The 18,206-nt window shown below is 43.8% G+C and overlaps 1 protein-coding gene across 1 annotated transcript; it reads right to left on the bottom strand.

Moving 5' to 3' along the window:
• Nucleotides 1-2,502: 2,502 nt before the first annotated feature.
• Nucleotides 2,503-3,301, bottom strand: TMEM217B (transmembrane protein 217B). Its single transcript, XM_061398058.1, has one exon. It carries the CDS (start codon nucleotides 3,299-3,301, stop codon nucleotides 2,747-2,749), a length of 555 nt encoding a protein of 184 aa, XP_061254042.1. The 3' UTR covers nucleotides 2,503-2,746.
• Nucleotides 3,302-18,206: the final 14,905 nt, after the last annotated feature.

An 18,206-nucleotide genomic window follows, 5' to 3' on the forward strand; every position in this document is an offset into this window, starting at 1 on the left:
CACAGGAAAAACCATAGCCTTGACTAGACGGACCTTGGTTGGCAAAGTAACGTCTCTGCTTTTCAATATGCTATCTAGGTTGGTCATAACTTTCCTTCCAAGGAGTAAGTGTCTTTTAATTTCATGGCTGCAGTCACCATCTGCAGTGATTTTGGAGCCCCCAAAAATGAAGTTGCTTCAGTCGTGTCCTATTCTTTGCAACCCCATGGGACTGTAGCCAGCCAAGCTTCTCTGTCTATGGGATTCTCCAGGCAAGAATACTAGAGTGGGTTGCTGTGCCCTCCTGCAGGGGATCTTCCCAACCCAGGGATTGAACCCACATCTCTTGCATCTCCTGCATTAGCAGGTGAGTTCTTTACCACTAGTGCCACCTGGGAAACCCTTCTGGGACCTGGCCTAGATCTAAATCTGTGCACAGGGTGGTGGGAAGAGCTGAGCGAATTGTTCAAATACTACCAGGCACAAATTGTGTTCAGTAAAAGTGGGCTGCCATCTGCTTGGAGGAGTGTGCTCAAAACAGTGTCCCCAACTTCACTTCCACCATTTTTGGAAGGAAAAGGAATTATTCTAAAAGGAGAGCCCCCTTCTTAGCTTGGTAAGAAAGAAGAAACAGTTAGAACTGACATGGAACAACATGGTTCCAAACAGCGAAAGGAGTATGTCAAGGCTGTATACTGTCACCCTGCTTATTTAACTTATATGCAGAGTACATCATGAGAAATGCCGGGCTGGATGAAGCACAAGCTGGAATCAAGATTGCCGGGAGAAGTATCAATAACCTCAGCTATGCAGATGACACCACCCTTATGGCAGAAAGTGAAGAGGAGCTAAAAAGCCTCTTGATGAAAGCGCAAGAGGAGAGTGAAAAAGTTGGGTTAAAACTCAACATTCAGAAAAGATCATGGCATCTGGTCTCATCACTTCATGGGAAATAGATGGGGAAACAGTGGAAACAGTGACAGACTTTATTTTTCTGGGCTCCAAAATCACTGCAGATGGTGACTGCAGCCATGAAATTAAAAGACACTTGCTCCTTGGAAGAAAAGTTATGACCAACCTAGATAGCATATTCAAAAGCAGAGACATTACTTTGCCAACAAAGGTCCATCTAGTCAAGGCTATGGTTTTTCCAGTGGTCATGTATGGATGTGAGAGTTGGACTGTAAAAAAAGCTGAGCACCGAAGAATTGATGCTTTTGAACTGTGGTGCTGGAGAAGACTCTTGAGAGTCCCTTGGACTGCAAGGAGATCCAACCAGTCCATCCTAAAGGAAATCAGTCCTGAATATTCATTGGAAGGAGTGATGCTGAAGCTGAAACTCCAATACTTTGGCCACCTGATGTGAAGAACTGACTCATTTGAAAAGACCCTGATGCTGGGAAAGATTGAAGGCAGGAGGAGAAGAGGATGACAGAGGATGAGATGGTTGAATGGCATCACCAACTGAATGGACATGAGTTTTAGTAAACTCCAGGTGTTGGTGATGGACAGGGAGGCCTGGCGTGCTGCAGTCCATGGGGTCACAAAGAGTCAGACATGACTGAGCGACTGAACTGAAACTGAAGAGTACTTCAGGGAACCAAGTAGGACATTCACGTGAGAAGTTACAAGATCTAGATTCAAATGTTGATTTTTGATACTGTATGATCTTGATCATATCAGTTAAGTGCTGAGTCTCAAATCTCATCAAGTCATAAAATGGGAACATTAGGGTTAAAATTATATACAGTGGTGAACGTAAAGAGCTCTCAGTAAAAGATGCTCTCCATTAGAGTAGTGGCATAAGCTCTCAGTAGGCTTGGGGTACATTTTTTGAAAACAGTTGTTGTCAACTGGGGGCAGTTTTGCCCCCCACCAGAGAATGTTTGGGATTGCCTGGTGATATTTCTGTTTGTCACAAGGCTGGGGGATGCTTCTGGCATCTAGTAGATGGAGGCTAGGGAGGCTGCTAGACATCCTACGATGCACAGGACAGCCCTCTATGAGACAGAATTATCCAGTCCAAGATGTCAATAGTGCTTAATTTGAGAAATCATGGAACTTTCTTAAATGGGGATTCTTCTTGCCATGTTACGAACCAACATGAGGAACTGCTTTTTGAACACCATGAGGAAAGCAGAGTGATGCATGAAGCTGGAAAGGGGTTTACAGTTATACTCAGGAGTAAAATGAGGCTGCAGATTACTGCAAATCTTTGATATGGTGGCCACAAGCCTGCCACCTATGGCTCTTGCAATGGAACCTAACTGAAGTGGAATAAAATTTTAAATTTGATTCCTGGATCTTAATAGCCACATCCCAACTGCTCAACAGCCACATGTGACCAGTGGACAGCACTGACATCCAACAGTCACATCAGCACAGATTTTTCTATTGAGCAGCACTGCTCATAGAGGACTCAGCAGAACTAGGCATCGGTGGGGCAATCCATAAGAGAAAAGTTAGAAACTAAGTCTATGCAGAGAGCAGGGTACCAAGAGAGACCACAGCATACACCAAAGAGATGATTAAACAAGCACAGAGGCGGTCTTCAGTTAAAGGCCAAAACAAGTCACAAACACACACATGTACAGTAATTGATCCACGCAATCCTCCCTTCCTCCACCCGGCCCCCCAAGAGCCATTCTTAAGCACTTAAAACTCAAGAACTCTGAAAAGGCAAGCAGAATCAACCCCAGGCAGGCAGGGAAGTGGGAGCCATCGCTGGGGAGTGCTGTTGCCCTCTCTTCCTTCTTCCTGGCACGGTTCAGTTCAGCTTGCAGTACAAGCTTCCCATCCCGACGGGTGGCCACGACTCGACTGTGCTGATGCTAGAACGTCTGCGTTGGCCAATCTTGCTTACAGCCCTGGGGTCCTTGAAGACGGAGTATCCGTACTTGGTGACGAAGGGCAGGCAGAACAAGTACAGGAGCATCCGCGAGATCTGGAAGATCAAGTGCAGGTACCCCAGCTCCTTGAACTGCTCTTTGATGGCCATGTTGGTGAGCAGGATGATGGAGAGGCTGAGCAGCTCATAGATGATAATCCACACGCTGTAGCAGAGCATGCCCATGTAGTTGCTGGTGTGGATGCAGTAGAGGAACAAGGAGCAGACCAGAAGGGTGACGGTGGACAGGCTAATGCCGATGTTCTTCTTGTAGGTCACAACCCAAGAGACCAGCTCAGACTTGGTCTTCTGGTAGACGCTGAACCTCTCTTCATAGCCAAAGAAGGCAAACTCATTCATTTCAAAGATGAGGAACTGGATGGTGTTGAGGAAACAGAAGGTGCCTATCACAATGGAGTACTTCCTGTCATTCATTTTATACTCGTTTTACCAGAGACATTGGCTGCAGGGAAAAAAAAAATGTGAAGATACCCGATGAGAAGGCAGAGCTGGCCTGGGGCAAAGCCTCAAGCCACTAGATGTAAATGGAAGAGCTAACAGCAATAGTGATGGATGAACAAGCAACAGGCTGGAAGTCGAGGCACATGGGCTCTGGCCTCGTTAGCTAAAGGGGAGCACATCCTTGGGAAGTGGGGGCGTCTTTGACCTGGGATACTTCTTGGGAAGCTCTGCTGTTCCAGTGGCAGTTGTGCTTTAAGGTGGCATAAAGGGTACTCCTTTTGGTGTCAGGCTTGTGGGAATTAGGAAGCTCCTCTGTGGCTCAGATCGTGAACTCCTTATGGCCAAATCCAGACTTAAATTAAGTAGGGAAGTAGGGAAAACCACTAGACCATTCAGGTATGACCTAAATCAAATTCCTTATGATTATACAGTGGAAGTGAAAAATAGATTCAAGGGATTAGATCTGATAGAGTGCCTGAAGAACTATGGCTGGAGGTTCATGACATTGTACAGGAGGCAATGATCAAGACCATCCCCAAGAAAAAGAAATGCAAAGAGGCAAAATGGTTATCTGAGGAGGCCTTACAAATAGCTATGAAAAGAAGAGAAGTGAAAGGCAAAGGAGAAAAGGAAAGAAATACCCATTTGAATGCAGAGTTCCAAAGAATAGCAAAGAGAGATAAGAAAGCCTTCCTCAGTGATTAATGCAAAGAAATAGAGGAAAACAATAGAATGGGAAAGACTAGAGATCTCATCAAGAAAATTAGAAATACCAAGGAAACTTTTCATGCAAAGATGGGCTTGATAAAGGACAGAAATGGTATGGACCTAACAGAAGCAGAAGCTATTAAGAAGAGGTGGCAAGAATACACAGAACTGTACAAAAAAGAGCTTCACGACCCAGATTATCATGATGGTGTGATCACTCACCTAGAGCCAGACATTCTGGAATGCAAAGTCAAGTGGGCCTTAGGAAGCATCACTATGAACAAAGCTAGTGAAGGTGATGGAATTCCAGTTGAGCTATTTCATATCCTAAAAGAAGATACTGTGAAAGTGCTGCACTCAATATGCCAGCAAATTTGGAAAATTCAGCAGTGGCCACAGGACTGGAAAAGGTCAGTTTTCATCCCAATCCCAAAGAAAGGCAATGCCAAAGAATGCTCAAACTACCGCACAATTGCACTCATCTCACATGCTAGCAAAGTAAGGCTCAAAATTCTCCAAGCCAGGCTTCAGCAATACGTGAACCGTGAACTTCCAGATGTTCAAGCTAGTTTTAGAAAAGGCAGAGGAACCAGAGATCAAATTGCCAACATCCGCTGGATCATGGAAAAAGCAAGAGAGTTCCAGAAAAACATCTGCTGCTGCTGCTGCTAAGTCACTTCAGTTGTGTCCAACTCTGTGCGACCCCATAGACGGCAGCCCACCAGGCTCCCCCATCCCTGGGATTCTCCAGGCAAGAACACTGGAGTGGGTTGCCATTTCCTTCTCCAGTGCATGAAAGTGAAAAGTGAAAGTTAAGTCGCTCAGTTGTGTCCGACTCCTAGCGACCCCATGGACTGCAGCCTACCAGGCCCCTCCGTCCATGGGATTTTCCAGGCAAGAGCACTGGAGTGGGTTGCCATTGCCTTCTCTGAGAAAAACATCTACTTCTGCTTTATTGACTATGCCAAAGCCTTTGACTGTGTGGATCACAACTTGAACTGTGGAAAATTCTGAAAGAGATGGGAATATCAGACCATCTGACCTGCCTCCTGAGAAATCTGTATGCAAGTCAAGAAGCAACAGTTAGAACTGGACATGGAACAACAGACTGGTTCCAAATCGGGAAAGGAGTATGTCAAGGCTATATACTGTCACCCTGCTTATTTAACTTATATGCAGAGTACATCATGAGAAATGCTGGACTGGATGAAGCACAAGCTGGAATCAAGATTGCCGGGAGAAGTATCAATAACCTCAGATATGCAGATAACACCACCCTTATGGCAGAAAGTGAAGAAGAACTAAAGAGTCTCTTGATGAAAGTGAGAGTGGAAAAGTTGGCTTAAAACTCAACATTCAGAACACTATGATCATAGCAGCTGGTCCCATCACTTCATGACAAATAAATTGGGAAACAGTGGAAACAGTGACAGACTTTATTTTTATGAGCTCCAAAATCACTGCAGATGGTGACTGCAGCCATGAAATTAAAAGACGCTTACTCTTTGGAAGAAAAGTTATGACCAACCTAGACAGCATATTAAAAAGCAGAGACATTACTTTGCCAACAAAAGTCCGTCTAGTCAAGGCTATGGTTTTTCCAGTGGTCATGTATGGATGTGAGAGTTGGACTGTAAAAAGAGCTGAGCACCGAAGGATTGATGCTTTTGAACTGTGGTGTTGGAGAAGACTCTTGAGAGTCCCTTGGACTGCAAGGAGATCCAACCAGTCCATCCTAAAGGAAATCAGTCCTGAATATTCATTGGAAGGAGTGATGCTGAAGCTGAAACTCCAATACTTTGGCCACCTGATGTGAAGAACTGACTCATTTGAAAAGACCCTGATGCTGGGAAAGATTGAAGGCAGGAGCAGAATGGGACGACAGAGGATGAGATGGCTGGATGGCATCACCCACTCGATGGACATGAGTTTGAGTAAACTCCAGGTGTTGGTGATGGAGAGGGAGGCCTGCCATGCTGCAGTCCATGGGGTTGCAAAGAGTTGGACACGACTGAGAGACTGAACTGGAGTATCTAGAATAAAGATAGACGGATTTCCCTGCTGGTACAATGGTTAAGAATCTGCCTGCCAGTGCAGGGGACACAGGTTCGATCCCTGGTCCAGGAAGGTTCTACATGCTGCAGGGCCACTAAGTCCTCGAGCCACAACTACTGAGCCCACATGCAGCAACTATTGAAGCCCATGCACTCTACAGCCCATGCTCCCCAACAAGAGAAGCCCCTGCAATGAGAAGCCTGTATATCGCACCTACAGGGTAGCCCCTGGTTGCACAGCTAGAGAAAACCTGTGTGCAGCAGCAAAGACGAGGGCAGTCAAAAGTAAATAAATACATAAATTTTTTAAATGGAATATTGGAAGAGTCAGTTCTGGGCTTCTCTCTGGGATATTTGTTTCTCTGAAAATAAATAAACTTTTCTCAGGATGGAACTTCCCTGGTGGTCCAGTGGTTAAGAATCTGCCTGCCAATGCAGCGGATACAGGTTCGATCCTTGGTCCAGGAGGATTCCACATGGTGCAGGGTAACTAAACCCGTGCATCCAGAGCCCCGCCCTCTGCCACAGGAGAAGCCACGGGCAGCACAGAGAAGAGGAGCCTCTGCTCACCGCAGCTAGAGAAAAGCCCACGTGGAGTTAATGAAGACCCACCACAGCCAAAAATAAATAGATTAAAAACATTTTTTTCTCAGGAAACCAGCCTGGCTCTTCAAGAGCCTGGAATCACCCCCTGACCTTCCCCTGGCTGTCCATTTCTTTTTGTCCAAGCCCTTAGAAATGGCATTTCCCAGCTTTACTCCTTGGGTCTGACCCAGAATCATCCCAAGTCACAGGATTCCTCTAGCAGTGAGTAGAATGGGGAGATGGTTGACGGATGCAAGGCTGACTATCTTGTCTGCCCGGGTGGAAGGTGCCACAGCAGTAAGCCAGGCAATGTAAGCAGGCAGACCCCCCTGCCTGTTAGACCTGAACTCTAGGGGCTGCCCCCAGCCAGGGTGGAGGTGACCAGCACCCACACAGACCTGCTGAGGGTGTTTATGGCAGAGGACCCTGGAGCAAACACCCCTCCCTGCTGGAATTGCCTTCTTAGCAGCTTCCAGTTTGGAGAACTCGAGAGCAAAGTTGCCTCTCCTCACTCACCACACTGGCCAGCTACCACTGTGAGGGTAGAAGTCACGGGGACGAGTCACACGCAAGGGGAACGTGGGCAGGCCTCTGACTGGTGTGTTGCCAGTGAGGGACAGCCAGGTGGAAGGCGGCAGGGCTTCTTTATAAGATGATTGGACAGGGCTCCTCCTCAGTCCTGTCAGAGCAGAGATGTGCTCCTCCAGCCATCTGCTCCTCACTCACCCCATCAATCCCAAATATTCTTTTTTTGGGTCAGTGCAATTGCTTTATTGCTATGGTAAAATATACATAGGGCTTCCCAGGCGGTGCAGTGGTAAAGACTTCACCTGCCGAGCAGGAGATGTGGGTTTGATCCCTGGGTCAGGAAGATCCCCTGGAGAAGGAAATGGCAACCCACTCCAGGATTCTTGCCTGGAGAATCCCATGGACAGAACAGCCTAGTGGGCTACAGTCCATGGGGTCGCAGAAGAGTTAGGCCTGACTTAGCTGCTAATCAACAACACCAAAATATACATAACATAAACCCAATGGCATTAAGCACATTCACACCGCTAGGCAGCAGTCATCACCACCCACCTCGACCTTTTCATATTCTCCAAGAAAAAACCCTGTACTCATCGAACACTAGTTTTTCCTCCCTCCTCGCTCCCCAGCCCGTTAATTCTACTTTCTGTCTCTATAAATTTGACTACCTCCAAGGTCCCTGTATAAATGGAATCATACAGTATTTGTCCTTTGGGGTCTGGCTTACTTCACAGCATAGTATTTTCTTCTTTATTATTATCTTTTTAATTTATTGGAGTATAGTGGATAAGAACCTACCTTCCAATGCAGGAGACTTAATAAGAGATGCAGGTTTGATCCCTGGGTTGGAAAGATCCCCTGGAGGAGGGCATGGCAACCTACTCCAGTATTCCTGCCTGAAGAATCCCATGGACAGAGGAGCCTGGCGGGCTATGGTTCATAGGGTCACAAAGAGTCGGACACGAGTGAAGCAACTTAGCACATAGTTGATTTACGATGTTGTGCTAGTTTCTGCTATACAGCAAAGCGAATCAGTATATATATATATATATATATATATATACATACATCCACTGCTTTTTAACTTCTTTTCCATATAGGTCATTTCGGGTATTGAGTAGAGTTCCCTGTGCTATACAGTAGATTCTTATTAGTTATTTATTTTATATATAGTAGTCTATATAAGTCAATCCTAACTTCTCAATTTATCCCTTCCCTGACCCAGCATAGTATTTTCAAGGTTTAGTCCAAATATTTTTACACCTTATTCCCCCTTAACCTCCCAACTGCTTGTGACTCCATAGTTTAGGTCTTGAAACACAAACTTCTCACTGTACCCCAGGCCCTGAAGGGCTTCAGGTAGGGCGGGGGAGGCAGTATGCTGGGCGGTGGATAGATGCTCGGATACTTCCCTATCCCCATCAACCAAGCCTCACCTCGTCCCTACTACAGAGCACCTTCCAGAGCATTTAAGACAAATCTTTCTTGCTACTACGGGGACCATGAATCAGAAAGGGGGCAAGAGTGGATGGAAGCAGAGCAGTTGAGAGGCTGTTGAAAGAAATGGGGTGAAGCAAGGCAACAGAGGGGTGTGGGGCTGTGTGTTTGGGACCTAGGGCTGTGGGAGGAGTCTGGAATGAGCACCAGCTGGAGGGTGGCCCCTGCACTAAGGTGGAGAGTGCCGAGGTGGAGGCGAGGCACGCTGAGCGAGGGGGTGGAGAAGATGAGGAGGAGAACAGCTTGGAAAATGGTGGGTTTCAATCCCCTTGCTTAATCACTAAGTCGTGTCTGACTCTCTGCCATCCCATCCACTACAGCACTCCAGGCTTCCCTGTCCTTCACCATCTCCCAAAGTTTGCTCAAACTCATGTCCATTGAGTCGGTGATACATCCAACCATCTCATCCTCTGTTGCCCCTTCTCCTCCTGCCTACAATCTTTCCCAGCATCAGGGTCTTTTTCCAGTGAGTTGCCTCTTTGCATCAGGTGGCCAAAGTATTGGAGTTTCAGCTTCAGCATCAGTCCTTCCAATAAATATACAGGGTTGATTTTCTTTAGGATTGACTGGTTTGATCTCCTTGCTGTCCAAGGGACTCTCAAGAGTCTTCTCCAACACCACAGTTCAAAACCATCAATTCTTCAGTGCTCAGCCTTTTTTATGGTCCAGCTCTCACATCCATACATGACTACTGGAAAAACCATAGCTTTGACTCCAGGGACTTTTGTCAACAAAGTGATATCTCTGCTTTTGAATATGCTGTCTAGATTTATCATAGCTTTTCTTCCAAGAAGCAAGTGCCTTTTAATTTCATGGCTGCAGTCACTGTCTGCAGTGATTTTGGAGCCCCCCAAAATAAAATCTACCACTGTTTCCATTTTTTCCTCCAGCTCTTTGCCATGAGGTGGTAGGATTGGATGCCATGATCTTAGTTTTTTTGAATGTTGAGTTTTAAGCCAGCTTTTTCACTCTCCTCTTTCACCATTATCAAAAGGTTCTTTAGTTTCTCTTCGTTTTCTGCCATTAAGAGTGGTATCATCTGCATATCTGAGGTTGTTGATATTTCTCCCATTAATCTTGATTCCAGCTTGTGCTTCATCCAACCCAGCATTTCATATGATGTACTCTGCATAGAAGTTAAATAAGCCGGGTGATAATATATAGCCTTGACATACTTCTTTCCAAATTTTGAACCAGTCTGTTGTTCCGTATCCAGTTCTAACTGTTGCTTCTTGACCTAGACAGGTCTATACAATAGCATCAAAAAGAATAAAACACTTAGGGATAAATTTAACCAAGGACGTGAAAGACTACACTGAAAACTAGAGAACATTGCTAGTAGTTATTAAAGAAAATACAAAAGTAAATGGAAAAACATACTCCTTAATACTGTTAAGATGACAATACTACCTAAAGATATTTACAGATTCAATGTAATTCCTATTAAAGTCCCAACAGCACTTCTTTTAGGAAATAGAAAAATCCTTTCTAAAATTCATATACAATCTCAAGGGACTCCAAATAACCAAAACATCTCAAAAAAGATGAACAAAGTTGAGGGTGCCACACTTCCTGCTTTCAAAGTATATTACAAAGCTAAATACACTAATCAAATAGTGTGAATTTCTGGCATAAAGGCAGACATATATACCAATATGACAGAATAGAGAGCCCAGAAATAAATTATTGTGTATATGGTGCTATGGACAAAATTGTGTCTCCTCCCCTAAATTCACGTGTTTAAGCCCTGACCCCCAGTGTGATTATATTTGAAGACAGGGCCTTCAGGGAGGCTGTAAAACTTAAATGTCGTCATGAGAGTAGGGTTCTAACCCAGTAGGATTGGTGTCCTTATGAAAAGAGGGAGAGACACCAGCCAGTGTGCAGAAGGAAAACCGTATGATGACAGAGAGCAGGAGGCTGTCTTCAAGCTGGGAAGAGAACTCACACCAGAAACTGAATTTGCTGGCATCTTGATCACGAATTTATAGCCTCCAGAATTGTGAGAGTAAAGCTCAGTAAATTGTGAGAGTAAAAGTAAATGTCTGTTGTTTAACCTGTGCAGTCTGTAGTATTCTGTTATGGCAGCTTGAGCAGACTAATACATATGGTCAAAGGATTTTCAACAGCGTTGCAGGACTATTCAACGGGGGAAAGGACAGTCCTTTCCACAAATGGTATTGGAAAAAATCAGATATCCACACAAAAAAGAAGGAAATAGACCCCTGCCTTTACTCCATACATAAAAATTAACTCAAAATCAGTCAAAGGCTTAAATGTAAGAGTTAAAACTATGAAACTTAAAAAGAAAAGCATTAAGGGAAGCTTCATAACATTGGGTTTGGCAATAATTTCTTGAATATAATGCCAAAAGTATAGGGAAAAAAAGGAAAAAAAATATGTATATATATTAATGGGACCACACCAAAATGAAAAACTTCTATGCATGAAAGAACACATCAAGAGAGTGAAAAGGCAACCCAAAGAACAGGAGAAAATATTTGCAAATCAAATATATGATAAATAAGAATATATAAAGAACTTCTATAAGCCAACAATGATGTAAATAATGACCAAAAATAGGCAAAGGACTTGAATAGACATTTCTACAAAGATATACAAGGACTAATAAACACATGAAAAAATGCTCAACATCCCTAAACATTAGGGAAATGCAAATTAAAAAATACAATGAGATACCACCTCATACCCATTAGAGTAGTTACTATCAAAAACTCAAAATAATAAGTGCTGGGGAAGATTAGGAGAAATTAGAACCTTTGTGCACTATTGGCGGGGGGATGCACCACTGTGGTGGAAAACAGGATGGTGGTTCCTCTAAAAATGAAACATAGAATTATCATATGCACTTCTGAGGCTATTCCCACCAAAAGCAGAGATTCTAACAGATATTTGTACACCAACATTCATAGAAGCACTAGTCACAATAGCCAAAAGGTGGAAACAACCCCAATACCCATCAATGAATGAATGGATAAATAAAATGTGGTGTAAACATATAATAATATTGTTGTTTAGTTGCTGCTGCTGCTGCTGCTAAGTCGCTTCAGTCGTGTCCGACTCTGTGCGACCCCATAGATGGCAGCCCACCAGGCTCCCTCGTCCCTAGGATTCTCCAGGCAAGAGTACTGGAATGGGGTGCCATTGCCTTCTCCGGTTTAGTTGCTAAGTCACGTCTAACTCTTTGCAATCCCATAAACTATAGTCAGCCAGGCTCCTCTGTCCATGGGATTTCCCAGGCAAGAATACTAGAGAGGGTTTCCATTTCCTTCTCCAGAGTATCTTCCCAACCCGGGGATCAAACTTGCATCTTCTGCATTGACAAGCAGAATCTTTACTGCTGAGCCACCAGGGAAGCCCAGTGGAATATTCGGTTCAGTTCAGTTGCTCAGTTGTGTCCAACTCTTTGCGACCCCATGAATTGCAGCACACCAGGCCTCCCTGTCCATCACCAACTCCTGGAGTTCACTCAGACTCATGTCCATCTAGTCAGTGATGCCATCCAGCCATCTCATCCTCTGTCGTCCCCTTCTCCTCCTGCTCCCAATCCCTCCCAGCATCAGAGTCTCTTCCAAGGAGTCAACTCTTCACATGAGGTGGCCAAAGTACTGGAGTTTCAGCTTCAGCATCACTCCTTCCAAAGAAATTCCAGGGCTGATCTCCTTCAGAATGGACTGGTTGGATCTCCTTGCAGTCCAAGGGACTCTCAAGAGTCTTCTCCATCACCACAGTTCAAAAGCATCAATTCTTCAGCGCTCAGCTTTCTTCACAGTCCAACTCTCACATCCATACATGACCACAGGAAAAACCATAGCCTTGACTAGATGGACCTTTGTTGGCAAAGTAATGTCTCTGCTTTTTAATATGCTATCTAGGTTGGTCATAACTTTCCTTCCAAGGAGTAAGCATCTTTTAATTTCATGGCTGCAGTCACCATCTGCAGTGATTTTGGAGCCCCCCAAAATAAAGTCTGACACTGTTTCCATTGTTTCCTCATCTATTTCCCATGAAGTGATGGGACCAGATGCCATGATCTTTGTTTTCTGAATGTTGAGCTTTAAGTCAATTTTTCACTCTCCACTTTCACTTTCATCAAGAGGCTCTTTAGTTCTTCACTTTCTGCCATAAGGGTGGTGTCATCTGCATATCTGAGGTTATTGATATTTCTCCTGGCAATCTTGATTTCAGCTTGTGCTTCTTCCAGCCCAGCGTTTCTCATGATGTACTCTGCATATAAGTTAAATAAGCAGGGTGACAGTATACAGCCTTGATGTACTCCTTTCATGATTTGGAACCAGTCTGTTGTTCTATGTCTAGTTCTAACTGTTGCTTCTTGACCTGCATAGATTTCTCAGGAGGCAGGCCAGGTAGTCTGATATTCCCATCTTTTTCAGAATTTTCCACAGTCAAAGTTGTGATCCACACAGTCAAAGGCTTTGGCATAGTCAATAAAGCAGAAATAGATGTTTTTCTGGAACTCTCTTGCTTTTTCCATGATCCAGCAGATGTTGGCAATATGATCTCTGGTTCCTCTGCCTTTTCTAAAACCAGCTTGAACATCAGGAGGTTCATGGTTCACGTATTGCTGAAGCCTGGCTTGGAGAATTTTGAGCATGACTTTACTAGTGTGTGAGATGAGAAGGCAATTCTGACCCTGCTACAACAATGGATGGAATTTGAGGACAACCATAGTCAGAGAAGCAGTTTTCACAATAGTCAAAGAGTAGAAGCAATATAAATGTCCATCAACAGAGACATGGATAAAGATGTGGAATATATATAATAATATATACAACAATAATATATATAATAGTATTCCTATATATAGGAATATGATTATGCTCAGCCATTAAAAAATAATGAAATTTTGTCATTTGCAACAACATGGATAGACCTGGAGGGTATTATGCTTAGTGAAATCAGAGAGAGAAAAATACTCCATGTTATCATTTATATGTGGAAAATAAAAAATAAACTAGTGAACATAATAAAAAAATGAGCAAAAATTTGAACAGACCCTTACCAAAATAGATATAAGGATGTTAAATAAGCACACAAAAAGATGCTCAACATTATTTGTTATTAGAGAGATGCAAGTTAAAAGCACAATGAAATTCCTATTAGAATGGCTAAAATGAAAATCTTACTGTCTGTATCAAGTACTGGCAAGGATGTGGAGAAACTGGAATTCTCATACGCAACCAATGGAAATTTATTAGTAAAACGGTACAGCCCCTCTGAAAAAAGAGTGCTAGTTTCTTAAAAAGTTAAAATGATATTTGTGTGCATGCTAAAAAAGATGTCCTTTTCAATATAGAGGAGTGGAATGCAAAAGTAGAAAGTCAAGAAATACCTGGAGTAACAGGCAAATTTGGCCTTGGAGTACAGAATGAAGCAGGGCAAAGGCTAACAGAGTTTTGCCAGAGAACACACTGGTCATAGCAAACACCCTCTTCCAACAACACAAAAGACTCTACACATGGACATCACCGGATGGTCGACACCGAAATCAGATTGATTATATTCTTTGCACCCAAAGATGGGGAAGTTCTATACAGTCAGCCAAAACAAGACTGGGAGCTGACTGTGGCTCAGATCATGAACTCCTTATTGCCAAATTCAGACTTAAATTGAAGAAAGTGGGGAAACCACTAGACCATTCAGGTATGACCTAAATCAAATCCCTGATGATTATACAGTGGAAGTGAGAAATAGATTCAAAGGATTAGATCTGATAGACAGAGTGCCTGAAGAACTATGGATGGAGGTTCATGATATTGTACAGGAGGCAATGATCAAGACCATCCCCAAGAAAAAGAAATGCAAAGAGGCAAAATGGTTATCTGAGGAGGCCTTACAAATAGCTATGAAAAGAAGAGAAGCAAAAGGAAAAGGAGAAAAGGAAAGATACACCTATTTGAGTGCAGAGTTCCAAAGAATAGCAAGGAGAGATAAGAAAGCCTTCCTCAGTGATCAATGCAAAGAAATAGAGGAAAACAATAGAATGGGAAGGACTAGAGATCTCCTCAAGAAAATTAGAGATACCAAGGAAACTTTTCATGCAAAAATGGGCACAATAAAGGACAGAAATGGTATGAACCTAACAGAAGCAGAAGACATTAAGAATAGATGGCAAGAATACACAGAACTATACAAAAAAGATCTTCACGACCCAGATTATCATGATGGTGTGATCACTCACCTAGAGCCAGACATCCTGGAATGCAAAGTCAAGTGGGCCTTAGGAAGCATCACTATGAACAAAGCTAGTGGAGGTGATGGAATTCCAGTTGAGCTATTTCACATCCTGAAAGATGATACTGTGAAAGTGCTGCACTCAGTATGCCAGCAAATTTGGAAAATTTAGCAGTGGCCACAGGACTGGAAAAGGTCAGTTTTCATTTGATTCCCAAAGAAAGGCAATGCCAAAGAATGCTCAAACTACTGCACAATTCCACTCATCTCACACGCTAGCAGAGTAATGCTCAAAATTCTCCAAGCCAGGCTTCAACAGTACATGAACTGTGAACTTCCAGATGTTCAAGCTGGACTTAGAAAAGGCAGAGGAACCAGAGATCATATTGCCAACATCCACTGGATCATCGAAAAAGCAAAAGAGTTCCAGAAAAACATCTACTTCTGCTTTATTGACTATGCCAAAACTTTGACTGTGTGGATCACAACTTTGACTGTGGAAAATTCTGAAAAAGATGGGAATATCAGACTACCTAGCCTGCCTCCTGAGAAATCTATGCAGGTCAAGAAGCAACAGTTAGAACTAGACATGGAACAACAGACTGGTTCCAAATCAGGAAAGGAGTACGTCAAGGCTATATACTGTCACCCTGCTTATTTAACTTATATGCAGAGTACATCATGAGAAACGCTGGACTGGATGAAGCACAGCTGGAATCAAGATTGCCAGGAGAAATATCAGTAACCTCAGATATGCAGATGACACCACCCTTATGGCAGAAAGTGAAGAAGAACTAAAGAGCCTCTTGATGAAAGTGAAAAAGGAGAGTGAAAAAGTTGGCTTAAAGCTCAACATTCAGAAAATGAAGATCATAGCAGCTGGTCCGATCACTTCATGACAAATAAATTGGGAAACAGTGGAAACAGTGACAGACTTTATCTTGGGGGGCTCCAAAATCACTGCAGATGGTGACTGCAGCCATGAAATTAAAAGACACTTGCTTCTTGGAAGAAAAGTTATGACCAACCTAGATAGCATATTCAAAAGCAGAGACATTACTTTGGCAACAAAGGTCCGTCTAGTCAAGGCTATGGTTTTTCCAGTGGTCATGTATGGATGTGAGAGTTGGACTGTGAAGAAGGCTGAGCACCAAAGAATTGATGCTTTTGAACTGTGGTGTTGGAGAAGACTCTTGACAGTCCCTTGGACTGCAAGGAAATCCAACCAGTCCATCCTAAAGATCAGTCATGAGTGTTCATTGGAAGGACTGATGTTGAAGCTGAAACTCCAATACTTTGGCCACCTGATGGAAAGAACTGACTCATTTGAAAATACCCTGATGCTGGGAAAGATTAAAGGTGGGAGAATGGGACGACAGAGGATGAGATGGTTGGATGGCATCACCAACTCAATGGACATGAGTCTGAGTAAGCTCCGGGAGTTGATGATGGATAGGGAGGCCTGGCGTGCTGCAGTCCATGGGGTTGCAAACAGTCGGACTTGACTGAGCGACTGAACTGAAGTTGCTTCAGTCTCATCTGACTCCTTGCTACCCTATGGACTGTAACCTGCCAGGCTCCTCTGTCCATGGGATTCTCCAGGCAAGAATACTGGAGTGAGTTGCCATGCCCTCCTCCAGGGGATCTTTTGGACCCAGGGATTGAACCCTCGTCTCTAATATCTCCTGCACCGCCAGAGGGTTCTTTACCACTAGCACCACCTTTACTCAAGATGAACGAAATTTTTAAGTCCACACAAAGTTTTATACACAAGTGTTTATACTGTTCTTATTCTTAATTGCCCCAAATTACAAACCATTCTATGTCCTCCAGTGAGCAAATGGATTAACTGTGGTACATTCTTGCCATGGCATACTACTCAGCAATAAAGAAAGAGCTACAGGGACTTCTCCAGTGGTTCAGGGGCTAAGACTCCAAGCTCCCAATGCTGGGGGCCTGGGTTCCATCCCTGGTCAGGGAATTAGATCCCATATACAGCATCTAAGAGTTCACATGACATAATTAAAGATCCCATATGCCACAACCAAGACTCAGGGCAGCCAAATAAATATTAAAAAAAATAATGAACTAGCAATACACATAATGACATGAACGAATCTTCAAGGGCTTAGGCTGAGCAAAAGAAGTCAGGCAAAAAGGATTATATACTCTATGATTCCATTTATGTAAAGTTCTAGAAAATACAAACTAACATATACAGAAAATCAGCAAATCAGTGCTTTGTGGTGGCAGGGTGGGGGGTGGTAGTACAAGAAGGGGCAGGAGATAAGGATAAAGAGGAAACTTTTGGGGGTTATACACATGTTCATGTATTCAATTATGGTGATGGTTTCACTGGGATATACTTATGCCTAAGCTTATTAAATTGCATTCTTTAAACATGTATTTGTTGTGGTTGTGGTTTAGTCGCTCGGTCGCGTCCGACTCTTTGCGACCCCATGGATTGCAGCCCTCCAGGCTCCTCTGTCCATGGGGATTCTCCAGGCAAGAATACTGGAATGGGTTACCACTTCCTTTTCCAGGGGATCTTCCCAAATCAGGGACTGAACCCAGGTCTCCTGCCCTGCAGGCAGATTCTTTACCATCTAAGCCACCAGGGAAGCCTGTGCTATATATTGTATATCAATTATACCTCAAGAAAGCTATTCAGTTCAGTTCAGTTCAGTCGCTCAGTTGTGTCCAACTCTTTGAGACCCCATGAACTGCAGCACGCCAGGCCTCCCTGTCCATCACCAACTCCCGGAGTCTACCCAAACCCATGTCCATTGAGTCGGTGATGCCATCCAACCATCTCATCTTCTGTCGTCCCCTCTCCTCCTGCTTTCAATCTTTCCCAGCATCAGGGTCTTTTCCAGTGAGTCAGCTCTTCGCATCAGGTGGCCAAATATTGGAGTTTCAGCTTCAACATCAGTCCTTCCAAGAAAGCTATTAGTAAACCTCTAACATAATGTCAGAGAAGGCAATGGCACCCCACTCCAGTCCTCTTGCCTGAAAAATCCCATGGACAGAGGAGCCTGGTAGGCTGCAGTCCATGGGGTCGCTAAGAGTCAGACATGACTGAGTGACTTCCATTTCACTTTTAACTTTCACGCATTGGAGAAGGCAATGGCAACCCACTCCAGTGTTCTTGCGTGGAGAATCCCAGGGATGGGGGGGCCTGGTGGGCTGCCATCTTTGGGGTCGCATAGAGTCAGACACGACTGAAGCGACTTAGCAGCAGCAGCAACATAATGTCTATAATGTTTGAAGTAGAGGTTTCCTCAGTGCGT

Source organism: Bos javanicus, chromosome 23, assembly GCF_032452875.1.
Source record: "Bos javanicus breed banteng chromosome 23, ARS-OSU_banteng_1.0, whole genome shotgun sequence".
NCBI lineage: Eukaryota > Metazoa > Chordata > Mammalia > Artiodactyla > Bovidae > Bos > Bos javanicus.